Here is a 26,715-nt window from a genome sequence, read left to right on the forward strand (position 1 = left end):
AATGTCGTATAGGTTGTATAATGTTGAAGCTAAGCTGAGGACTTAAAATGTGAAAGCTGTTATCTGGCCAACAAATATAAGAGTATGATTCTGTTTTCATAGTATAAGCCTATCATTAATGCATGTCTTTATAACACTAAAGATGCAGAATAAAGGCTACACGTTTTTAAACTCTCCCATCAATATGTCTTATTTATTTCAAATACATATGCATTGCATTTTTCACCTATCTAATATGAGTCATTACATGGTGGCAGGTGCTTTTAGTTTTTCCTACATCTGCAGGTAATTTGCAGGTAGTGCAGCCAACAGTAAAACTCCAGTATCCATGAAACAGCTGGTGGACGACTGACGCCACACTACAATGCATTATGGGAAATTGAGTACATAAAATCACTGTGAACCATTGACTCTTTGTTCATACGATTGACAGTAGAATGTATCCGCTGCGACAAAAAGGCATAGATATGTTTGTTTGACAAGAGTTGCGCCAAACTGCGTCCGTGTGTTTCTATCCTTTTCTGACATGTCGTCGATTCAAGGCAAAGACTACAACTCCCAACAAGAGAAAAAACCCTACCCGGAAGTGGAGTCGTGATGTCAACAGGATAACATGTAGCTGTCGACATGGAACTTCCAGTGTCTTTTGTTAAAAAAACGTTGCTTTTGTGTTCAAGCGCTCAGGTTTGAGGATGGGAGGCGTTTACCGTAATGTTTTGTCGCTGCTCTTTTTGCTGTTATTCGTAAGTACGTGCGTACCGCAGCGAGCCGAGACCAAACAGCCGTTGGACCTGCGTGAGAGAGATGACGACGGGGGAGGTGGTGTGAACCATAAGGGTACTCCGGTTGAAAACCAGCAAGCATCAATAAAACATGACAGAGAAGATGGACACGATTCAGTCGGCCCACAGAAGGATGGACAGTCTGTCAGGTACGAGGCAACACATTTCAGTTGTAGTAGTAGTAGTAGTAGTAGTAGTGATGTGTTAGCCCAATGTAGCTAGATAACGTTAGCTAGCTAGCAATAGCTTCACAATGTTCGTTATGTTACTTAACAGGTTTCTAAATGTGCTGCAACCTTGCTAACAGACCACTAAAAGACACGTTGTTAAATTAACATACAGCAGTACTAAGAGTGGTACAAAAAATACTGTCTAGGGTACAACCTTGGCATGACAGAGGAAAAAATTTGCCTTTTATTTAGTCACCTCTAAATCAAGGCTCCTTCATTTGAGTCACTCCTGTTTAGTTAGGAGTTATAACCAAGGGCGTAGGTTTTGTTTAACGTTGGGGAGGACACATGAAATGGGGGCTTTGGAGGTTCTCTGCCAGAAAACACTTACTATCCTGCATTCTGGTGAATTAAATGCACCAATCTGTGCCTTTTTTGCATCAATTTATGGTGTAAATGCCCTTAAATTTGTCAAAATAATAGTCTTCTGCTACTATCAGGTTTTTATTTTGGGGGGCAAATGATATTGCTCCAAATACTGATGGGGTTGTGTCTCCTATGACCCCCCTGAAATCTACATCCATGGTTATAACCCTTGAGATTAAAGTAAGGGAGGTTCAAAAGGAAGTTATAGTTTACACTAATTTCACCTTAATATAAAAAAGTATTTATAGAGGTTAGATGTTAAACTAAGGGATTCTGATTCCAATCAGGTATCTCTGCTCTCTAAGTATTACACTCTATCTATCTACCTATCTATCTGTTGAGTGCATCACACTAATGTGCTTTTTCTCCCGTCTCCTTGCAGCAAGTCCAATGACACTGATAGCTACAGCAACGAGACCCTCCACTCTACAATGCCTGCTGTCAAGCCAACGACGCCGGCACCCCCAACCGCCAAGCCCATTCTGCCTGTGCAGACAGGAGTCAAAGCCCAAGAAGAAGAGCAGTCCAGCGGGTTGACAATATTCTTCAGCCTGCTGGTTATTGGTTGGTAGTCAATCTGTCGCTGCTTCACTGAGTATCTGTCTAACTCAAGTCTTTTCTGTCTCATTTTGTGGTGTGATCTGAAGAGGAATCTAGTGTCCTGTTAAGTACAAAGTAGATTTTCACATGCTGATAATTTGTTTAGGAGTATTGGTGCATAACATAAACATATTCAGAGAAAATGAAATAAACGATAAACGCAAGCATTGCAAAAATAAGATAGGAAGGAAAAAGGAAATCAGTCAGTCAGTAAATACATTCATTTTTCACATGAAATCATGAGAATACAATTTCATTGAAATGCAATCTGTCAGTTCCATCAGGTTGGGGGATGGAGCGAGGGGGGGGTGTAGGTGGGGTCTTCATTTAGGATTCTTGTGGCCTGAGGGTTAAAGCTCTTCCTGAGCCTCTCAGTGCGGGCTTGTTGTAACGGGTATCTTCTTCCCAACCTCAACAGGAAGAAAGGGCCATCATAAGGGTGGTTGGAATCTTTAATTGTAAACATACATAAGGATGGGTAGAGCAGTACCTATAATATGTTCAGCTGAACGAACCACTCTTTTCAAGGCCTTGCGGTCCTGTTCGGTGCAGTGATGTGGTCATTGTGGGTCACGCAACATACGTAACTTAGACCTCATAGGATACATGTACAGCCACTGCAGTGGTTCATGAAATCAGACATGTGGGTGATGATTCAGGATGAAGGAAGTGGATGTGGTAACACATTAGTAAAGAATGTGTCCAGTCATGAAGGGCTTCTTTAGGCACAAATTGTCCATTATGCACTTTAGTTCACTGTAGGTCAAGTCACATGCTTACCACTGAAAGGGTACGTACCAAGATAGTGGCATAAATCATGCATAAGGTTACCAGTTAGATTCATTTACTTAATAGACTCTTGAACCAGATGTTTCAGCATAACGAACATTTGATTGATAGCGAGAGGCACAACATGTAGAAAATCACAGTCATCTGTCTTCTAAAGTGAATTATCTCATCAGTAGTTTGACTGAGATGGTAAAGATCAATAAATGAGAGGCCACCACAGAGTATAATATAGAAGCCACACATTAGTCCTGTATAGCACTTCTGGGAAACCATATTAACAGTATGTACCTTATGTGCTTTAATTAAGCTTCAATATAACATCTCCCTCGTGACAAAACAGCTTTGATGAACCGACCTCTTCTGGCTTCATTTACACTGTGTCTTGTGACTATCTAATTTGCTGCCCTGCATTTCTGCTGTATGTATGAAACGCCGTTTACTTTTCCTTCATTGTGGCCTCGGGGTTTGTCATCATAATTATGCTAATATTCACTGATTATCACACTGATATACACGGTTGCCTATCGTACTGTCACAACCTAATTTTATGTTTTAATTGGGGGCAATTATCTTTATTGTGCAGTCTCAGAACTATAATTTTAAATGTCAAGCTTTGTAGTTATTTATGCTAAGTAAGAGTATTTGAACTCATCTGCATTAAAGATTTTCATAGACTAGTATGAGGGGAATTCAAGTATCCATTTAGACTATTAAGTGAGAGGAAATAAAGTGAGATCTTTAAGATTTTTCATAGACATCTCTATCCCTGTCTACAGTAGTTTGTGTGAAGGAAAGCAGCCAGAGCAAAGATCCTAACACTATATGATGTGGAGGGCTATTTTGGGGCTGATCTGAGTCTGTGCGACATGATGTTTGGGTCATGGATGTATTTGTCCTAAATATTCATTCAGTCTTCTCTGCTCTCCCCAGGTATCTGCATCATATTGGTGCACCTGCTTATCAAGTTCAAACTGCATTTCCTTCCAGAGAGCGTGGCTGTCGTGTCTCTTGGTGAGTACCTCTTGTGTAACGTGTTGCTCTGCACAGGCTGGGTCTGAGAATGTACAATGTTTTTGTGTTGAAGAGCTCTGTAGGAAATCCTGTTTTTTTTTAAAAGGCGTGGACAGTTTGAGTACAGCAGCAAACTAATATTGAGAGTGACTGGAGGTTTCACGGGATACTCTGCTTCTGCTTTTTTTTAGAGCTGGTATAAATACTGAAGTTGATGCCTGTTATCATGATTTATGTCTTTCACACCAGCCGCTCTTCTGCTTGTTTTCTCTCTTACTCATATCTCAACACTATTGCCAATTTGTGTTTGTCCAGCATTGCATGAAACATCTAGACCTCCATGAGGCTACAGTACTAAAATCTTTTTCATTTATGAGCAAAGGCTTACCCTGTTGTAAAATGATTTATTTAGCTTTTTGTTTGAGGTCACTTCAGGTTAATTCTCCTTCCTCTAATGGCTTCCATTGTCTTCTCTTTGTGTGTTTGGGCTGTTACACTCGCTCAAACTCAGTGACACACATCTGTCTTAACCCCGAGGGACTTTTCCTCTTGCCCGACCTGCATGCTGCACGAGACGCAGCTCGTCTCAGTGTTTGGAGCAGGGGGCTCTGCTGAAGAGAGATAACACAATGCTTACAGATCAGGAAGGACTGCTCTTCCTTCCTCATCACTTCCTCTCTCTCACTTACTCATTGTGTGTTTTCCCCTATTCACTTCCATCTGCCTGTATATCTGGGTCTTACACAGTGCTTTGATGCTACTACTTAATTTCTTTTTCCATCTTATCTCTCTTTCTCTGTCCTTTTCACATCTTTGCGTTTTCCTCGACCTTTTAATTATCGTTCTGCTGGGCTGTGTAACGAGAGCTGAAGGCCCAAGGGGTCTCTCTCAAAGACAAAACTAAGACAATAGCCCTTTCACACTCTTCGTATCTAATTTATCCCTGAACCACGGTGGACATTTGCCAGGCATCCATTTGTTTAAACCGTAAAAATAGCACTTTGCCTCAGGTTTTCACTCCATCTGTGTTCTGGTTGTGTTGAAATTTTCATATGAAGTCGTAAAATATTTAAACAGTGGTATTGTTTTTCACGTCTCCTCCCTCTCTCCAGGGATTCTAATGGGAGGCTTCATTAAGATCATTGAGTTCCAGGAACTGGCCAACTGGAAGGTATGGTCTGACTCCATGTTCACAGCCTGCTAAACAGCTCTTTGTGTCCACACTGCACTGGCTACAGATCTTGCTCGTAATTAACACACAATCGTACACACGAGTGGTTTAGCAAGTTTCAGAATTAATCTGTGTCTGTACTAAATGTCTGAAAATGCATATCACATGACAATTCACGTATACTCGGCATACGCTTGCTCATGTAAAGAGGAAGGAAGAGGAAGCTGTCTACTCTATGGTTTGTTGCTTAGTCAGAAAATTCTACAGAGATGGTCAAAACGTTAGACCAATGGTTTCTTTGCTTGGACCTACAAAAATGTGGAACTGTTACCAAAAGTAAGACAAGTATGAGACGTTCAAGGGGGCGGAAAACAGATTGGGAGTGAATGCAAATCAAATACAGCACAAAATGTATGTAGGTCCATTTAGCGCCATTAGTCGACTAGTCGTCCGCATGTTTACAATATTAATTTAATTATTAAATGATATATTTTGGGCGGGGCAACACAATGGTTTGAGTTCAAGGTGTGAGAAAGAACAGTATCAGTAACATTGTTAACACTGTGCTACATTACAGAGAAATACAAAACCGTACTAATGAGCCTTCATTAATATAGGCCTATATTTTATCTACAAGTGCACAGCACACACTGAGCGAGCCGCCTGTTAATGACGCTGTGGGCAAAGCAGTAATGATTGTGCTAAGTGGCTAATGGGCATGTAGCTACTGACATGTTTCAGATGATACGTCATGTTTGTAGTCGACCAATGAAGATGAGTTTATATATCACCTTGGGTTCGTCCTTCACCTTCTCAAAATGATCCCACACTTTGGATTTCCTGCCCGACATGTTATTAACTAGCCTGTGGAACAATCACAGGTACCAGCCCTGGAAATTAGGGGCCGTACACATGCCGTGTCTTTCACTGCCTGGAAAACGTGGGGTCAGACGCTGGGTGCTACTCTTGTGATTTTTTTTTTGTGGCAGGTTGCATCTGAGGTTGTTAACAAACCTTAACAAGCATTGTATAGCCTATGTTGATGTTCTTCCAGGTGCTGTTTATAAGTGTGCAGGCCTAATGGACTCCTGTCTGACTGCTGAGCGTGGGCACTTCCTGTGTCTGTCCTTTCAAGTTAAATTCCCATGGTCCAGTCATATAGATTTGATTTATTTTGATAAGGTGCAGCTCCTAATAGAGTTTCTCATTTGCTTGTTTTTTAATTTTTTTCTGTGACTAAGCAACTAATGAAATCTTGCTAACTAATGACCTCTCTTGTCCACTAACTATTAGGGGGCAGCCCTATGGGCCTGACTATAATGTTTTGTCTTGACATGTCGTGGATGATGAGACCCTATCGGGAAGCCAACATTGCTGTCTGCGTCATCGTTTTCAAAAGTCTCTGTTCCCGCCTGTCCAGACTTAAACACAGCTCCAGGGTTTTCAAACTAAAACAAGGCAGCAGCAGCATTATCAAAAGGTCTTTGTTTTAGAGCTGCCAAAACGCTGGAGTAGTGTGGATGTTGGGCGTAAATTTAACAACAGTTATGCATTTTATCATTCAGAATAAGGCAAAACAGCCGCATTCCTCTACTCACCACTCACCCACAAACAAAGTACACAAACACATATGCACTGCATGAAAAGGCTGCTGCAAATGACCCATAAACTAAAGCGTTACACCCTCTGCATTCTTGATATTAAGTGCAGTTTTAAAGGGTGGGGGCAAACATCTGCATTGCTGAAGTGTTGGCTTATTGAAAACATAATGCATCAAGCCTAGAGTATATCACTGTTTTTCCTAGTTCCTATGTGATGCAATTTACCCCGCAGCAAATTCACCGGGAACTCCCTATCCACCCCCAACCCAATAAACATCTGTCGTCCTTGTGCTGTAGATTTCCATCTCTCTCTCTCTGCTGTTCTTTTTGCTCAGTCATTCATTTCCTGGCCACTGTTTTTTGACACGAATCTCATCTCTCCATCTCCACTCTGTTACCTACCCACAGTGGCACACACCATTCTCCGCTCGCTGTCTCTCCCTCTGTGTCCCTGTGAGCCCTCCTTTTTTTTCCTTTTGGTTCTCACAGCCTTTAATTAACATTCCTTGTTCTCTGCCAGTGAGTGAGAGAACAAACGAACAAGAGATGGAGAGATGCAGAGTGAGGGGGAGGGGTAGAAAAGAGGACAGGTTGTGTCAATGTTTCTTGCACACTGGCGCCCATTGTTTTTTAGCCTGGGGGCCCCAGGGTGTTGCTGAGTCATCGGCACTAGTAACCAGAGCCCGTGGAGCCCCTTTTACCCCCTTTGCCCCTGTCCTGTGAATCTCTAGACCGCTATCTCTGTGTCTGTGTTTAACTTACAGCTCACTTGCTCACCTGTCCATGCATAGTAGACAGTGTCTTCATGACCTGCTATCACTAAACAGCTTGATAAAAACTGTCTGAGTAGAGCATAATAAAATTACACTGAGATGCGCAGCAGCTTCTTTGCAGGAGCATGGATACGCTAAGTGGTTTGTAGGCCTTTGGAGACTTCAAAAGACCCGGGCCATGATGCAAATCCATTATGTCTGACCTATTTGTTTTTGAGAGAGCCCCTAAGAGCAGGATGCACCATGTAACCTGTTCAGTGAGTAATACAGCCAGTGGCCAAACTGTGGTTCTGTCAGCATCTTTTTTTTCCCAACTGCAACTCCTTTGAAACTGTGCGTACAGTGCACTTACGAACAGGTCCGTGTTTTACTACCACTGCCAGAGGAATGCATTTGTCTGTTTTCAATCCCCAGCTCACTTTTCAGATTTGAACTGGAAGCATCCTCACAATTGTAGCTACCTTAAATGCTGGCGCCATCTTCTCTAACTAACATGTTTCTAAAGCTGGCCCACTTGGCGGATCTAGCAAGCCTCCGGGACTGCCTCACAAACCACCGAGCGTGTACTAACCCCTCAGGCATCAGTATCCTGTCATCACTGGCTTTAACCTCGCCTTTCACCCTCAGTCTGCTTTCTTTGCTTTCCGCTACCAGCCCCTACTATTTCCAGTCCTCTCCCCATGATCCAGCATGTGAGGAGAGGCTTTTCCCTCATGTGCTTTTCTGGTACTGTTCACTGCTTTCCCTTTCTCTCATCTGCCCATCTCTCCCCTGTGCTCTGACACAGATTGAAGAAGAAATAGCATGCTTGTAAGAAGTAACATGCTAGCAGCAATTCGTCTCCTAGACAAAGCACATAGAGAGATACATAGGTGAATATATTTGCATCTACGGTGTTCTCCAGATAATAATTCAGTTTTGCGTCTGTACTGTATGACGTTACCTCATTTTTCCTCAGTGGCTACAGTGGTGTGTTTTAAGCCCCAAAGGGCAGCACATACTTTTAATAGATCTCTCCCACGCCGTGGAGAGAGCGACACAGGGAGAACAGTTTTAATTGTGGTTTCAGGGGCCTTTTTCCCATGTGGTGATGTCACTGTGTGTCAAAGCCGAGCCTCCAGGGAGCCTGTATTCTGAGCGAATGTCTCTCCATCGTTCCCGCTCGTATTTCTCTGTTATCTCTCGACCCTCCTTTAACTGCGCTCCCTTCATCTTTGGCATTCATCTTTTCTCATTTAGTTCAAGCTCTGTCTCAGCACTTCCCTAGAGTATGCCCATCCACTGCTCTCTGGTTTTATCCATTTCATCTCTCCTGCTCTTACAACATATCTCTCTCCACTGTCTATCAATATCAGTGTTTCTGAAATCTCATTAGGGCTTCTCAGGCCACATCTGTCCTCATGGTTTCAGGATGAGGTCAGTGGAGCGAATTCTGACCCCACCAAACACATGAGTCATTTTATCAAGTGAAAATTCCAAACAAATGCTCATTTTAACTTCTCAAATGTGATTATTTGCTGCTTTTGTTTGTTTTCTAAAATTGTAAATTAAATATCTTGAGGGTGTGAACTGTTTGCCTGACACAACAACCAATTTGAAAAGTACGAGCTTCTTATTTAAATCTGTGTAGGTGTGCACATGCAAAGTATGTGTGTGCCCGTTCAGCCACTCCTTTAGACATCCTTTTATGTGGCAGTGAAACATGCACGCACGCAGGGGCACAGCTGTGGCTGTCAAATTGTAGTGCATGCATGGTATGTTTTCTTGTGTCTCAGGTGTTAATATTCATTCCTGACCTTTCACCTACCCTGAAGGGTGGACATAAATGTCAAGAAAAAGTGGTAATCTGGGAGCTGTCCTTGTCGGCCTACTTTTCCTGAAATTTGAATGCATAATAAGACAAAGTAAGCAGGAGCATAGCCTTTTATTCTATCATACATCCTGTACAAGCTATCCTCCATGCCTGACCTATTTTAAGGGGCTTGTAGCCACAATAATGATGATTGGTGTTGTCAAATGTATCGCCAGAGCCAAAGTTACCAACTTGACAGCCAAAAATTGGTGCACGGTCTTTAATTTAACAATGTGCTGTGGTATTGCCCCATCTCATTTGCTGATCATAACCCTGAATAATTGCCTAGATAGAGAGAAATAGATTACAAATGCAGAGGAATGTGAAACTAATCATGTCATCGTGTGTTTGATAAATTGCCACCGCTGCCCTTTTTGAACAGTTAATTTCATCAGTCATGCTTTGTGTTCAGATTTTGGCACTGTATGTCAAATAATGTGTAATTGTAGAGTAAAACTTGTCAGAGAAAGTAAATCATGCTTTTATCTGGCTCACCTCTCAACGGTTAGTCATCGCTGAACTATTAGCAAATCACGTCTCTGCAGTTTTTACAGAAGTAGATACTTTTAAGGAAGTACTTGTCGTCATGTCCATCTGCTTGTGGGGTTATTGGGGTTGAAAGTTAGATTCTACCAGCTGTCAAAACTGGCTCCCATAATACAATGAGAGATTGTTGACTGGATAGAGTAAATATGGGTTTGCGCTTGCCCTCTTCCATCTTTCTGACAGACACAACTGCAGTTTCAATCACGGCCCAGAAATAGATCTGCCCTATGAACATTCACTAATGCATACCGTATATTGACTTTTATATTACCAACATGGATTATGCACAGAACACACACACACACACACACACATTCACTGGCTTATACAAGAACACATGGCGCATCATGCACAGACACATTGGCAGCCAGAGCGTAATGCATGGGCACATGATGCCTACGCCTGATCTTGGAGGCTGGCCCATTTAGCTGAGAAACAACAATGATTCCATTATATCGCTGAAATAATCAGAGAGCTATGGTTACTGGGATACTCTGTACTGTGATACTGAGTGTATGTGTGTAAGAAAAACTCAGAGATTTAATAAAAGCCACATAGGCACGTCAGTATGAGTGTTTGAATGCATGAATTGGCTGGCAGGCAGGCATTCCCCCGAATGAGCACCTGATGAGTGTGTGCGTGTGTGTTTGTCATCCTGAAGTCAACATCTAAATTTGTTTGGTCAGATGAAGGACTGTTACTAACAGCTCAGGCACGGCCTCCCTCGTCACCCTTTCCCCTCTTCCATGACTAAGTATCAAGTCAGCAGATGGTCACTGAACCGGCCTTCATCAGTCAGATGAGCAGTTGGAATTTTTGCTGAGGACTGCGTAATGACCACAAGCACATGTTTTATCACTCAGTCATACACACATAATTAGCTCATATATAACGGTACTGATTAACATTAGCATTGTAATGACAAACCTTTTGGAAATAATTAGTTTGTACAATTAAAATGTTTCCTGTTAACAATTTCTGAATGTTTTAGCTAGTTGGCATTTTCCCTTTACCACTATAATTTGTTACTACTATTCAGTGTGCAACTTTATGCCAAGCTTAGAATCACTCGTCTGTAACCTGATCACTACAACTTTTTTACCATTTAATCCACATATCAGCAGCTTTGATCCCCGGCTCCTCCAGTCCGCACGGCAAGGTATCATTGGGCAGGATACTTAATCCCAAATTGCTACTGAGTACGTGTGAATGTTAGGTGAGCAGGTGGCATCTTGTATGTTAGCCTCAGCCACCACTGTGTGAATGTGTGGCTCTGTAGTGTGAAAGCGTTTTGAGTGGTCGGAAGAATATAAAGGCGCTATACAAAGTCTGTTTACCGTGGGCTGTGTGTATGTAACTTTCTGTGTCTCTGTCCTTCTCTAACAGGAGGAGGAAATGTTCCGACCCAACATGTTCTTCCTTTTGCTCCTGCCGCCCATCATTTTTGAGTCTGGATACTCTTTACATAAGGTACGGCAGAGTGTGTGCACAGCTCAAGATGTAAAATAAAACTCGACACATTACAAATGTGAAGTGCTTAAAAGTGCAAACCAGCTTATGCATGTAAACACAACATTTACATATATATATATGTATATATATACCCACATATGCAGAGAAAGAGTCATAGCCACAATAAAAACAACAAAAATACAAATATGCCTTTTGGTTATTTTATTGTACTTTGAAAATGCAGCACAATTTAATTGAGAGTAAATGAAGACAGAAATGAACAGGGGCCTCAGCAAGCTCTTTGCTTTCCCCTCAGGCTGGCTATGACATGAAAGCATAAAAGCATAAGCAGCTCTGCTCTCTGTCATTATGTTGCTCCTGTATTGTCACAATTGTCATATATTATTACAACAGAGGTTTAAAAAGGACTGGCAAATGCCAAAAGGTGGCTCATAACGTTTTATTATTTATCAGATTAGATTATTTATAGACACATCCTGCTCCATTGCTCACAGTGAAACAATGCCTGTTTCCTCCGTACCTGTACCATGCCCTACTTTTCATTTTAACACTTGCTATACGTTATGTAACACCATGTACCTTCAAAATGTCATGCAACTGAACCCCATGAATACTTAAGCCGTGTGTCCATGTATGTGCAGGGAAACTTCTTCCAGAACATCGGCTCCATTACTCTGTTCGCTGTGATCGGCACCGCATTCTCTGCCTTCATAGTCGGAGGTGGGATCTATTTCCTTGGGCAGGTGAGGATCTGTCAACAAGTCTGCCGGTGCCAGAGAAAGAGTGTGAAGTTGTTTACATGTCTTCATGTTATATCTCCACTGTCACTCCTGACTTTCCTGTGAAAGGTTATGATAACAGTGTAGATGCAAGTAGCCATTATTATCTCGTCGTTGTTCACAATATATATCTTGCTCTTGTCATGTTTGCAAAACCAGATCTTCTTGTCACAGCTTTTAACAGTGGGTGTGTCTGTGTTTTTTTTCTCAGGCTGATGTGATCTATAAGATGTCCATGACTGATAGGTAAGTGTTAGTGATTCACTCTTAGTAGCATTATGTGTCTTGCATTCCTGTTTCAGGATAACAAGAGAAACCTCTGGGGATTTAACTTTTGTGCTTACCACACCATATATATTATATAACAGCGTCACCCACTGACACCTTCATTCTACCTTAAGAACGCAGCACTTGTGTGTGGAGCATACGTCTCCACACCCATGTGTGTTTAAGAGAAGGTCGGGGTTGTCTCAGTGCACATGTGTGTATCCATATTGGTGCAAACAGCGTGTGAATGTGTCTTGAGTTGAAGGGGGGCTTTTGCCTGTTCATTTCCTTCATGGAGGAGGATATGCTTCGAGTCCCATTAGTCTTTGTGTTTGTGTTTGTTAGCAGGATATCTCGGAAAGTGCTCAGCAGATCTTAATGACATTTGGGGGGAATTCAGGACATGAGCCAAGAAAGAAGTGATTAGATTTTAGACGGGAAAGTCCCAGAATAGATGCAGCTATGTGATCTTTGTCTGCCTACTTTATCCATATAAAGACATCTCAAGAAAATACATTACAATACACTCTTTAAGTCAGAAAATAGTCTACACACAACAGTAATAGAGAAATCAATTTTAACCATGTATTCAGAAATAAAATGTATATATCATCCTGTGAATTATTTGTGAACAAGCCTTTGGAAACTGGAAATTTCAGTGCATCAAAGTGCCACTGAAGTTAAGGTGTTTGGCTCAGAATATGAGAAAAGGATAACGGCCTTTTTACCATCTCTCTGTTAGTTTGGTGCTACAGTATTTACATTGAATCATTCAGCGTAACATTTGCCAACCTTTGTTATCTCTGCGATTACAGATAAATTAATGAAGCTAAGCTCCAGAAGTTAACGTTAGCTTAACTAGAGCCCTTTGGACAACAGCTAACAATGCTGTACCATCACCAAAGCACAAAACTAGAACAAAATAGGCTAATGAACTCCCAGCAAACAAGGTGACATGATGAACAACGCAGCTAGGAGCTAACGTTAGGCTAACTTTAGCCAACGTTAGCTAGAGATGTTAAAGATAACTTTATATTTCTTTCCAGCAAAGTGACAATATGTTGCCTCAAACACAATGTTGACTTACCTTAAAACAGTACAGATGTAGACATCATTGTTAGTCTTATTCACGTTGAGCTGATGTTGTGGTCTAACGTTACCACACAACTTTACCCAAAGGAGACACTTTTCTCGGTTGAGATGTGGTTTAAAGTGTAAAAAATACACCTCGTCGCCCAGCCTCTCAGGATACCTTGTGTTGGAGTTGCATGTACCCCACGCACACCGTTTGACCATTTTTAAACTTCAAATCTCAGAAAAAGCTCATATAACCGAACAAAACTGACTTCTTGTAATGCATTTCAATGGACGTCCAGGCAGAGAATGTCCGAGTGTATGGGAATGGCTATACGCACTGTGATTGGCTCATCGCGTTTGAGGGCGGGGCTTAGCCATAGGTCAGTTGTTCACCAAATACTTGTAGTTGTGACCAATTTGACACAGACTGCTGTAACTATTGAATGTACTGTGTAATTTTAATCATGTTTAGGTGAGATGTGCAGCCTACAAATCCCGAATATTCTGGGACAGAATTTATATATTCTCTAAAAATCATGTCAATTATTAAAATAACATTGTGCAGGATTGTGCCGCCTTCACAAACACATGTACTTCCTTGTTTGTGATGCATTTCCTGTCTGCCTCCCTCTGACGTTGCTGCCCACATGTGTTTGTTTCTTAGTTCTTTTTTAAGTACTGTATACTAATGCCTGTTAAAGTGACTTATGATGACTGTAAACATCGTTTTCACTCCCTTGTCGTAGCTTTGCCTTTGGCTCACTGATCTCAGCCGTGGACCCCGTAGCTACCATTGCCATCTTTAACGCCCTCAACGTGGATCCGGTCCTCAACATGCTGGTGTTTGGAGAGAGCATCCTGAACGACGCTGTCTCCATTGTCCTCACGAAGTAAGAGTTTCTGTCCACTCCCTTAGGGGTTGTTTATTTTTCAGGGGGAAAACACGGTCACCAGCAAGCCTAAAGGACGATGTAGCTGCAGATGTTGCGAAAGGCCCGGGCATACAGTATCACTGCTACACACACACTCTGACTGTGATATCACGGTTATATGTCATTTAGTGGAAGAAGACATCTGTCAAACACTATTATACTTTTAGAGAATTAGACTTTGTAGTTCTTAAAATTGAGTGTCATGGTTTTCAGTATTTTTGGAATATTTTTTTATCTGTATTTTGTCACTTGCTGCTGTGAGGACTTAACATTACCTCATTATCTTGTTATCTGCTCCAGTACAATAAATCTCACGCTCACCCTCACTTGAACAGACACACCAGTTCCACAGAATTGTAAATGTCAGCTGGAGTGTATTCAGGCATCTTCCAGCCTTTGAGCCCCACCTGCTCTCTGCTGATTTCTCTATGACAGGAAGTGAGAAGTAAAAGGGAACCAGTGACCTATTTATCGCTCTAGGCGTGCACTTTTTGGTAAAGCTCTGGTTTCAAATGCAGAGGATGTGGGTGTATGCTTAGCAGAATCTGCTAACTGTAACTTCCAAAAGCTTGGGCTTAAAATGGTGAACTGACAAATGACAATAACACTCATGATATTCACAGATAAGGATTGTCGTTGGAATGTTTTCCTGTCGCACCAGAAACTTCTAGTAATGAGGGGGGGAAAAAGTCCCTTTGCTGACCGTACGCTCCAGTACAATTACAACGAAACTCTCTGTAGTCACAGGGGACAGTCTATTTAAAGTATCACTCTTTAAGAATTGTTTGTCCTGTATAAACAAACCGTGGCCTCACACACACCAACACACAGACGAAATCTTGACAGACAAGTTTGACGGAAACAGCCAGTTGGCAGGATTCCCTTGTCTGTCTGCATCCCCATCGTCCTCCTATCTGCTGTCTCTGTACTCACTTTATTGCCACCTTATCTCTCCTACTAACAACCAGCTAAATGTGCAAAGTGATCTCAAGTGTCCGCGTGCCCCCGTAGAGTAAATGAATGCATGAATAATGGATAGGCTGAACAGCCCTGGCAGTTTGCTTGTTGTTAGCACCTCACGGACTGGCTTTCTTAGAGAGCTACTTTACTGTTTGGCCCAGTCGTTTTTTAACAGCCACACAGCTACGGCTTTTGCCCTGGAGCTTGTTAATAAGCATTAACATAAGATTATTAATTATGTTGTGTTGCCTGGCTGTTTGTCTGAATAACTGTTATTATAAAAAGGATTTAAATTGTACAATTAAATGGATTATCTGGGTTCCCGCTACATCAATAACTATAAGATATCAGGAATACTTTTTTTAATTAGCATTAGTGTGTTTCGATTCGATGAGACCTAATAAAATGTACATTTGACATTAAAAAATAATTTGCTGAAATAGTATCCAAATATATGCAGTAAATTCCTTCATGTCACTATTCCTGTGAAGTCACCGGGGTGATAACATGTATCTGACCTCTGTTTCACAAACAGGATTGTGATGAAGGCAGGATTACAAGCTCTGCACACACTCTAATCTCACACACCATATCTCTCACATGCTGTGAGTTAGTAGGTTTTAATGGTGGAGTTTTTCTGCCCTCTAGGGTCAGATAAAGGTATTACTACAACACAGGATGTGCAGCTGTAGTGTTGTGGTGTCATTCGTCTGTTTTGTCTTTCAGCACAGCGGAGGGGTTCTTTTCCCGTTCAGACAACTCCATGGTCACAGGCTGGGAGACTTTTTTGCAAGCATTGGGTTACTTCCTGAAAATGTTTTTTGGCTCTGCGGCCCTGGGAACGCTCACTGGACTCATCTCAGCTCTTGTATCCAGACTCATTTAGTGGGTGAGCATGTGTGTGAGAGAACTTTGAACTCCTGTGTGTGTGTTTTCATCTGATTTAAATTCCTTAACTCATTCATTAGTTTCTAAAACACTTTGATCTGAGGAAGACTCCTTCACTGGAGTTTGGTATGATGATAATCTTTGCGTACCTTCCCTATGGCCTGGCAGAAGGCATCAAACTGTCTGGTGGGTACATGCATACATGCCAAAGAAGATTTTTTTTGTGTTTGACTTTGTAGCTCTTTTAATGCTTCGCTTTCTCTCCACCTATAGGAATAATGTCCATCCTATTTGCTGGAATCGTGATGTCTCACTATACCCATCACAACCTGTCTCCCGTCACCCAGATCCTCATGCAGCAGACACTGCGCACAGTGGCCTTCATGTGTGGTCAGTGAATTCCGTCTTTACCCCCAAATTCCTCCCTTTATTTTCATTCTACAATAAGTTCTCAATACTGTTATTTTTCTCTCCAGAGACATGTGTGTTTGCCTTCCTTGGCCTCTCCATCTTCAGCTTCCCTCATAACTTTGAAATATCATTCGTCATCTGGTGCATAGTAAGTGCTCTGCATTTTTTTAAGTGTTATCTGAGTGTTGATGTCGATTTAAGTCCTGGTTTTTCTGTTCATTCCTGTGATCATTGTGTGACAGCTGTTGTTCCCCCCCTGAAGGTCCTGGTTCTTCTTGGGCGAGCAGTGAACATCTTCCCGCTGTCATTCCTGCTGAACTTTTTCAGAGACCACAAGATCACACCCAAAATGATGTTCATCATGTGGTTCAGTGGTGAGTTGATACGGTAAACCTTTTGTGTGATGCGTCACAGAATGACAGGCAGTCAGCTCTTTGTTAGCGTCTAAGCCTTGACTATTGCCCTAATAGTGTGTGCATATCTCGGTGCAGATGAGAGTTGTAACAGCTGGAGCTGATACTCGTAGTTGATTAATTGATAGGTCAATCAGCGGGAAATTCATCCGCAAACATGCAAGCAACATTCTTTGATTCCAGCTTCTCAATTGTGAAAACGTGCTGTTTTTCTGTGTCATATGATAGTAAACTGATGGACACTGAAAAATGGGCATTCTTCACATCTTATAAACAAACAATTAATCAATTAATAGATTACCAGACAAAACAATCAGCAGATTAATATACAATAACAATAAGAATAGTCACTTTTTGTAGACCTACATTTATAAAAACCCAAATGACACAATTTAAATATGTCTAGTGTATTATTTTCCAGATTTTAGTACCCATTTTATTATATTATTATAATTAAGTACAGTGGTAACCACATATATTGATCACAGTTGCAGTGATCAACCGCTTATATGGAGCAGAAAGCTTGGGCGAGAATCTTTCCTCTATAAATGCTGTAGAACTAATTTTCTCAAAGTAATGAAGAAGTCTAAATACTACTAGAATGTGGTCTTTTTACATATGGAAAACTAATTTCAATCTATGGTAATTTTATTTTATTTTATCACTTTATTCTCATGATACTTTGCCTCATAGTAGCCTGTCTCATAGACTGTATAAATAATCGATGTAGCTTTCTATCACAATGTTGGCCATCGGTTTATGGACTGCAGTTACGAAGCGTTGAGTTCGGGATTTCGGCCACTTTTTTTCTTTTGGAGCCAGAATTGACCATATTTGGATGAGAGGTTGGCGCTTTGGAGGAGCGAGGGGTGGATCTGGCTCAAACACTGCAGCAACCAGTAGCAATGCCTCACAGCCTGTAAATCAAACGTATCCACCTTTCAATATGCGTAACTTTGGGCTTTAACTATATGTAAACAGGTGAGTTATGAAAAAAAAATCACCCCCTGCACAGTTGTCAATAATGTTGTTAACTATAGAGACCAAAACTGTTTCTATAGCGGTCATTCATGCTGTAAATTTGGGCATTTCAACATAGGTGTCTGTGGGGATTTACTCTGTTTTAGTGGCAGCCTCAAGTGGCCATTTGATGAACTGCAGTTTTTGGCACTTCCACATTGCTTTAATTTCTCAGCCAACTTGGCTGCTTGAGCCTGGTGCTGCGTGTACGTTAAAATTATGATGGGAAAGACAAGTAATTTTCTCTTGATGAAAAGCATAGTCTCCTTGAAGCTTATGGCCACTAGTGACGGGAAGAAAAAAAGAATGCTTACGAGGAAAGCACCTGTGTTTGGAGCCGCCCTCATCATGGGAATTGATAATGCCTGATCACATAATGCCCACGTTATGAAACAGCTGCACTGTATTTTAAAACATTCAGTAAAATTCAGTAAATGGCAAATCTGTCCATTTCAGTATTTAATATTCATGTAATAGATATACAGATGACAATTACATAGTAATTTCCATGACCAATAAAGAGATAGAAAAAAGAAACAGTTATAGTAATCATCCGCTTTTAGTGAACAATTTGACCTGGACAGACGTGATCACTATAAGCGGTTTCCACTGTATATATTATAATAACAATATTGACAATGTTTCTGAAGATGCGTTCTCATGTTTCACTGTCTCGTTCCTTCGTCTTTTTCTTTCTTGTATAGGTTTGCGAGGTGCCATCCCCTACGCACTGAGCCTTCACCTTGGCCTGGAGCCCATAGAGAAACGGCAGCTGATTGGCACCACCACCATCATCATCGTTCTCTTTACCATCCTCCTCCTGGGGGGCGGGACCATGCCGCTTATTCGCATCATGGACATTGAGGAGAGCCAGTCACGGCGTAAGAACAAGAAAGATGTCAATCTCAGCAAGACAGAGAAAATGGTAATGGATGAAGCACTTCAGTCTGTGCACAGACACACTCAGATTGTTGACTGATTGATACTGGCTGTGCCACCCTTTCATCTGCCATCAGACCATTACTGTTCTCTTCAGAGGGAGAAACATCAAAGGCTTGATTGTGCTTTGTGTCAAGGAGACTGAATCAGCAGGGAGCGACCCTCTCTCATCACAGAGACGCTCACTTAGAAAAAGCAAAACTCGGACGAGCACAAATAAACCATTATTAATACAATTTCCCAGACACACCAGAATACAAGCCATTGTGTTTAATATTTCAGTTGACTCTGTTAGCTCTAACTCTAAATAATGGATCATTCTTTTGAAGTACATCCCACCACTTTGGTAGTTGGTGGTGTGTTTGCATGACTTTTGTGTGCAGTATTTGATGTCTTCCAACTACACCTATCAGCCCTCCATTTTTCCTTACTGCTCTGTTGACCTCTTTGATGTATTCCCTCTCTTCACTTCCTCATCTATGTCCTCCTCTGTGTGATCTAGACTCCATCACCCTCACCACTCTCCTGTCATTTTGACTTTCCTCTGCACTCACCGTCCTCTCCTCCATCTCTGTCACAGCTGCCTCATTTGTTGAACCCTTCTCATTTCTTTCTATCCACTCCGCTCCTGACTTCTCTCTGCTCCTCCCCTCTCACCAGGGTAATACCATAGAGTCGGAGCACCTATCAGAGCTGACGGAGGAGGAGTACGAGGCTCATATCTACCAGAGACAAGATCTGAAGGGCTTTATGTGGCTTGATGCTAAGTACCTTAACCCCTTCTTCACTCGCAGGCTCACCCAAGAGGTAAGTGGGCGAGACAGGAATCCTGAAAGTCACCTGGGAGGCTGAACAATGTTGTGCACCTAAACATATTTTTGTTTTTAGTCACACTGGTTTGCTTTCAGCCCTTGTGTTTAATGTCCCATAAATAGAAATGCTTCACAGTAAATACCAATTTGATGAAGCTCATACTTTTTTGCATTTGTGGCCCCTTTTTAGGCGCGCAAGGACTAAACGATTGCGTCGAGGTTTTGCACAGGTCACAGACTTTGCTGTTACTTCCATTTTCGAAGCACAGAATATGTGAGGACGCAATGTCAATATCTAAAATAGCTGCGCCAAATTTAGCTCTACTGGCTGACCACCAAGGCAGAGGACACTGCACCTGAGATGTAACGTCTGGGAAAAGCAGCTGTAAAATCCACGTCAAATCTCAGTCGCATCAAGCCGCGCTGTGAGCGGGTACAAACAGACGAGCCGTGCTGCACTGCAAGGCAGAGTAAAGTTGTTTACCGTGATGACATGCTGGAAGTGCACTGGTGACAAATCACAGTAAGAGCCTGTTGCCTGCAGCCTTTTTTCAGCTCACTGATTCTGTTTGTACTATTCCACCCTGGAATATTAAAAACAGGTACGTCCATATCTAGTTTGATTAGACCTGTTTAGACCTGTTTCTATCGAAGAGTTGCCCTGCTAATGACAAGCACATTGCATTTCTTATGACTTCTTTACAATTAAAGCATTGTGCCACATTTTGTCCCTGATGGTAATTTACTGTAAGCTAAGGAAATATCCCACATTTTGTGTTGTTTTGCATATTTAGCAATATCTAGTAGGCACATCTGTTCATGTCCTATTTTTGCCTTCAAAAATTCTCCTGTACCAATAGCAATTGTCAAATCTCTGCATAGTGCATACCAGTGGTAATTAGTTTGACATTACATACTTGTGTAGCAGCCTTTGTAATTACATAAATTACAAAATTAGGTCCTTTGGCAAGAGGAAAAATGTTTAATCCCCCCCCCCCCCCAAAAAAAACCATAATAATTAATGTTAATTCAAAACCTCTCACAGTATTAACAAAACAGAACATTCTGAGCTTCCCCAGACTGGATTTTGCTGCAGGGCTACTTTATTCTAAGATGTGTTATTTTGTGTGCACCTCGGTCTGTTTATGTGACTCTTTTTGTCTATGTATACATTTGGGGTGGACGATATGGCCCTAAAATAATATCTCGATATTTCAGGGTATTTTTGCGATAACGATATTCTTAACATTATGACAAATAAGTAAAAATATATTTTTTTATTATGAAGAACATAGAATTGCAACAAAATAAGTCATATAGTTTTACAGTTTGCCTTCAAATATGCAGTAAAAACTAAAATGATCTCATTTCTTTAGTTTGTGAACAACAACAGTAACTCAGAGTGAGATTCAGATTCTGTATACAATATCAATAGTTCAACAACATAAAATCTACCACAAATTACACATTTAAACAGCTCCCAAATACAAAAAAAGTCCCCTGGGATCTATACATATTCAAATAAACACAAGAAGTTTGTGCTCTAAAAAAAAAAAACAAAAAACAAAAAAAAAAAAGGATCAGCACTCAGTGAATAACCTCCTAAGCCCTATGATAAGCTATTATGGCAAGGCTTAACTATACAGACCAGTGAGCAGTGATAACTAACATGTCTTTGGGGTCATCGGGTGGGAACCTCCTTTCACCGGTGTTTCGTCTAGTTGGTCCCACGACACCTCCAGGAGGCTAGACAGTGATCTCTGGCGTCCCAGAGACACTCCCCTAATGCCAGGTCTCACTGCTCCCCACACTAACCGAACAACCTCCTTTACCTTACCTATACTACCACAGAGGAAGTAGACCCAGGGAAGGAAGCCTTGTTAGGCTGTCACACTCCCCTGCCGAGTTAGGCTGTACAGTCTACCTCCCCAAGACGAGCCCTCACAACAATGACACCTCCAGGAGGCTAGACAGTGATCTCAGCCCAAACAGCACTGCCACCTTCAACCAAACCCAGGCTCCGTTTATGCGAGCTCCAGGCAGAAGCAATGCTGATACTACCTTTACTAGCACATTCACCATACTCTATTTCACACGCTACGTAACATAACTACAATGTAAGCTAAAGTTAAAGGAGATAAATGAACTCACAGGATCAGCAAACACACTCACTTTGCAGCATGGTCTCAAACAAAATGGATTCAAATAGGCCACTCCCACACTTAAATAACCTTCCTCTTCCTGGATTTCCTCCTTACTTACACATGGCTTTCTCAGCCCAAACAGCACTGCCATCTTCAACCAAACCCAGGCTCCATACATGCGAGCTCCAGGCAAAAGCAATGCTGATACTACCTTTACTAGCACATTCACCATACTCTATTTCACACGCTACATAGCATAACTGCAATGTAAGCTAAAGTTAAAGGAGCTAACTGGACTTACAGGATCAGCAAGCACACTCACCTTGCTGCATGGCCTCAAACAAAATGGATTCCAATAGGCCACTCCCACACTTAAATACTTCCTCTTCCTGGATTTCTCCTGACAGGAAGTGGATCTCTCCACCTGATCTCAAGGAGTTATGTGCCCTGCTTAGTAGTTCCCCCTGCTGGCCCCCAGCTGACATTATTTCTTCTGTAATAGATAAACTGGCTGCATTTAATTGCTTCATCTGACATTTCCCTCACTGTCTTCCTCAAATTCTGTCCCCGCACTCCGAGTTCCCCCAGGAGTGAGACAGTTGATCTTGCTATGAATCCCCTACACCCCACTTCCACTGGACAAATCCTAGTCTTCCATCCTCGCTGCTCAGCTTCTGCTCCTAAGTCTGCATATCTAAGCTTTTTTCTTTCATAGGCTTCTTCCACTGAGTCTTCCCAAGGAACTGTCAGCTCAATGAAATAAACTATCTGTTGACTCACTGACCACAACACTAAGTCAGGCCTCTGCCTGGTACAGACTATTTCCTGAGGAACAACAAGCTTTCCCCCTAAATCTACTTGCATTTCCCAATCACAAGCACCTTCTAGGCGGCCACACCCTTGCCTCCTCACTAACTTATCCCTTCTGTATTTCTCTCCCTCACAGACAAACTGAATTACTAAGCTCCTATCCTTAACACCTTCTGAATTCACCTGTCTTCGTTTCCCTTCGATGCCTGCAGCTAAACATTTCAACACCTGATTATGTCGCTTTGTATATCGGCCTTGTGACAAGCTAACTTTACAGCCTGACAAAATATGCTTTAAAGTTGCGGTACGTGAACACAATGGGCATGATGGGTCCTCATTTACCCACAGTTTTAGGTTCTGGGGGGTTGGTAAGACATCGTATGTAGCCCCTACCAGGAATCTAATACGATTCTCCTCCATACTCCACAGGTCCCTCCAACTAAGCTTCCTCTTCTCTACACTTTCCCAATTCAACCACTGTCCCTGTTTAGCCTGGGCCACTACCTTTGCACCCCTTACTATCTCTTCCTGTCTGCGTATCTGTTCTACAACCAGCTTTCTTTTATCTTTGAGGCCTGCTGTATTCCATACCGGTTTACCTGAGCCAAGCCCCAGGCCTCCCCGGCCAAACTGAACATTACCTACAATCTCTGCATGTCTAAGAGCTGTCTCTGCCTCCTGGACTGCCGATCTTGGGTTCCACTTCCTCCCCTTGGTTGGATTTGGAACCACACTCCTAACTACCACGTCCTTACTCCCAGATAACAAGAGCTCTGTCCTGACCTTGGTACATTTAAATTCCTCTGTTAAACTAGATACTGGCAGCTGAAGTATCCCTTTTCCATACAATGCAACACTACCTAGGCACCTAGGAGCGCCCAACCACTTCCTAATGTAGGAGCTAACCGACCTTTCAATTCTCTCCACAACAGATATTGGAATTTCATAAACTGACAATGGCCACATTAACCTAGGATATAGCCCAAATTGCAAACACCACAACTTCAACTTTCCTGGAAGTTCTGATTTATCTATTCTATCCAATCCTTCAGCCACATCTTTTCTAAATTTCACCACCTGTTCCTTATCATTCAACTCTACATTGTACAACCTACCTAAGCTCTTTACTGACTTTTCCCTAATTGTTGGGATGTCCTCATCATCTATGACAAACTTCCTATCACTTAACTTCCCTCTAGATATCGAGATGCTTCTAGATTTACTAGGCTTGATTTTCATGCTGGCCCACTTGAGGTTCTTATTTACCTTCTCTAGTAGCCTCTTTGTACATGGCATTGTTGTGGTCACCAGTGTCATGTCATCCATGTAAGCCCTAACTGGTGGAAGATGCAACCCATTCTGCCGTCTCTCCCCACCTACCACCCACTTAGAAGCCCTGATGATTACTTCCATTGCCATAGTAAATGCTAATGGAGAAATTGTACACCCTGCCATGATGCCTATTTCTAGCCTCTGCCAACCTGTTGTGAAACCTGCTGTACTTAGACACAACCTAATATCCTGAAAATATGCTTTCACTAAGTTAACAACTACCTGTGGCACTCTGAAGTAGTCAAACGCACTCCAAATGAGGCTGTGCGGTACTGAACCAAACGCATTTGCAAGATCTAAAAATATTACATGTAGGTCCCTTTTGTTATTCTTCGCTGCCTGAATCTGGTGCCAGATCATGCTAGTATGCTCTAAACACCCTGAAAAACCTGGTATTCCTGCCTTCTGCACCATGGTATCTATTAAGCTATTCCTTTCTAAGTAGCTAGCTAGTCTCTGCGCTACTACACTAAAGAAAATCTTCCCCTCCACATTCAAGAGAGAAATCATCCGGAACTGGCTAAGGTCCACAGACTCCTTCTCCATAGGAATGAGGACACCCCCTGCCCTACGCCATGCTCTTGGTATAATTTGTTTTTCCCAAACTATTCTTAGCTGTTTCCACAAAAATTTAAGGGTATCAGGCGCACTTTTATAAACCCGGTAGGGGACTCCATTAGGCCCTGGGGCCTAAAAAAAAATATAAATCAACAGGTAATTTCCTTCTTTTAGCAAAATCCTAACTGACTGAGTTGTTTTGTTTCCACCTGGACCTTTATGCTCTGCCATTTCTCCTCTAATCATCACGCTGTAACCTGTGACAGGCTGTCATGATACCACAATTATCGCACAATCACACATATGTAGTTTTTTGTTGAGCCATGTGCATCACATAGGTTTACATTACCAAAGTTTTATGACAAAATCCCTTGACGACACCGTCTCACGTGTGCACATGGCAAGAGAGGAGAGGGAGAGACGCTGTGCTGCTGCCGGACGAGCCGCTGAATGAGTTCCCTCTGAGTGGTAACCCAGTGAAAGAGTCTGAGAAGTCCGGGGCTGTTCATGAAACATTCAGGACGCCACAGTTTTTACCACACTACTAAAGCTGCTCCTCTTTTTGGAACCACTGCGGAGTCCGTAATAATTCTGCTTTCAGCCATGCTTGTTGTTGCCATGGGTAACAGTATGACGTCAATGTCAACAAGTTGAAATATCGTGAGTATCACGATATGAATTTTTCAGATCATACTAAAAATGATACCGTTATTATCGTGAACAAGATGATAGGGCACACCCCTAGTATTCATGCATGTGCTGATTTGTGTGTGTAACGTGTGTCTCACAGGACTTGTTACATGGCCGGATCCAGATGAAGACGCTGACCAACAAGTGGTACGAAGAAGTTCGTCAGGGACCCTCAGGCTCTGAGGATGACGAGGACGAAGCTGAACTCCTGTGAGCTGAACAAACACTTTCAGTTCATGAGAAAACAATGAATGGACATTGTGTGTCCTGGGCTGAAGGAGTGTGCATGTGTGTGTGTCTGTGTGTGTGTGTAGACAAGCCCTCTTTTCAGTGTCGGTCACATGCACTTCTTGTTTGTTCACCTGCCACCAACTTTATGTGACAGAGAGGTCTTGTCAGTGCCCACGGTGCGTTTTTGATGCACGGAGCAGAGTGGGCTGGAATGTGTCATATCACAGTGTTGCTCCAGTAAAACTGGATCTGAAAACTGTAACACTGAATGAAGCAAAAAAAAAAAATCTGTGAAAATGATATCCTCGTATGAACGCCATATTGTTACTTGCTAAAGAAACCTACAGGATATCTGATAATGTGTGTGTGTGTGCTACAGTTCGCTGATCAGCAGAACAGCACATGGGACGTTCTGTTGATCCTGAGAATCTTTTTCCAGGTGATTGTTTCATAAAGGTCTGAGGGAAACACGGCAGGGAAGCCGAGAGGGACATTTTCTATGTAGAGCAATACTAGAGCACCTTTTCACTTTTTCCTCCTCACTTTTGAATCGTTCTTCTCCATGTGGCACGAGCTTATTTAAGGTCTGCTGGAAGTTTTACTTTGTATCAGGGGAAGGATGCAACATGTCGTCGCTACAGGCTCAATTTCTAAAGTGGGATTCGTAACACGCCACAAGTTGCTGCTTTAAATGGCTTTCTGTTGAACCAGATTTAAATTCTCTCCGGGTCTCCGCATTTGTATGCATTAATGACTCCTGAGTTAACACATATATTCATACATAAGTAATGAAGATAAAATACCAGAGGTGACGCACGAGCTTTTGCTCACACCCTTTAGCGATGAAGCAAACAAGGAGAAACGCAGGAGAGAGTTAAAACTAATGATTAAACTAATAATTTTCTAAACAGTAAACACCTAGCTCACAGGAGAATAATTATGCTCCAGAAAATTGGAAATTACTTCTCCCTAAATCAACTTTCCTGTGTTTATGATAAATCTGTGGGGAGGCTTATGCTACTATGTCATGTATAAAGAACAACTTGAAATGCTTTTGTGATTTTTCCACTATGGATTCATAATGCAGACAGGCACCGATGAATGTGCGGGTAACTGGGAACAATGTCTTGTGAATGTTGATCTATTTTTTTTCTATTTATTTATCAAATGTTTATGTGTTTTGGGATAAAGGCTTTTATACAAGCTCAATGAGCGCTGCAGAATTATAAAAAAAATCTGTAATAAAACATTGACATCC

General features: G+C 41.9%; 1 protein-coding gene across 1 annotated transcript; it reads left to right on the plus strand.

Moving 5' to 3' along the window:
- The first annotated feature begins 586 nt into the window (after positions 1 to 586).
- slc9a8 (solute carrier family 9 member 8) lies at positions 587 to 26,715 on the plus strand. Its single transcript, XM_033629867.2, has 16 exons — positions 587 to 931; positions 1,761 to 1,942; positions 3,698 to 3,778; positions 4,891 to 4,949; positions 11,108 to 11,191; positions 11,836 to 11,937; positions 12,185 to 12,219; positions 14,064 to 14,207; positions 15,936 to 16,077; positions 16,178 to 16,283; positions 16,371 to 16,487; positions 16,574 to 16,656; positions 16,771 to 16,882; positions 18,646 to 18,866; positions 19,541 to 19,687; positions 25,327 to 26,715. Exons 1-16 carry the CDS (start codon positions 693 to 695, stop codon positions 25,438 to 25,440), a joined length of 1,968 nt encoding a protein of 655 aa, XP_033485758.2. The 5' UTR covers positions 587 to 692; the 3' UTR covers positions 25,441 to 26,715.

Source organism: Epinephelus lanceolatus, chromosome 8 (genome assembly GCF_041903045.1).
Source record: "Epinephelus lanceolatus isolate andai-2023 chromosome 8, ASM4190304v1, whole genome shotgun sequence".
Taxonomy (NCBI): domain Eukaryota; kingdom Metazoa; phylum Chordata; class Actinopteri; order Perciformes; family Serranidae; genus Epinephelus; species Epinephelus lanceolatus.

Coding starts and splice junctions, on each gene's coding strand:
- slc9a8 (XM_033629867.2), top strand. CDS start 693: ATGGGAGGCGTTTACCGTAATGTTTTGTCGCTGCTCTTTTTGCTGTTA. Junction 14,208..15,935: donor GTCTCCATTGTCCTCACGAA/GTAAGAGTTTCT, acceptor TTTGTCTTTCAG/CACAGCGGAGGGGTTCTTTT. Junction 16,284..16,370: donor AGAAGGCATCAAACTGTCTG/GTGGGTACATGC, acceptor CTCCACCTATAG/GAATAATGTCCATCCTATTT.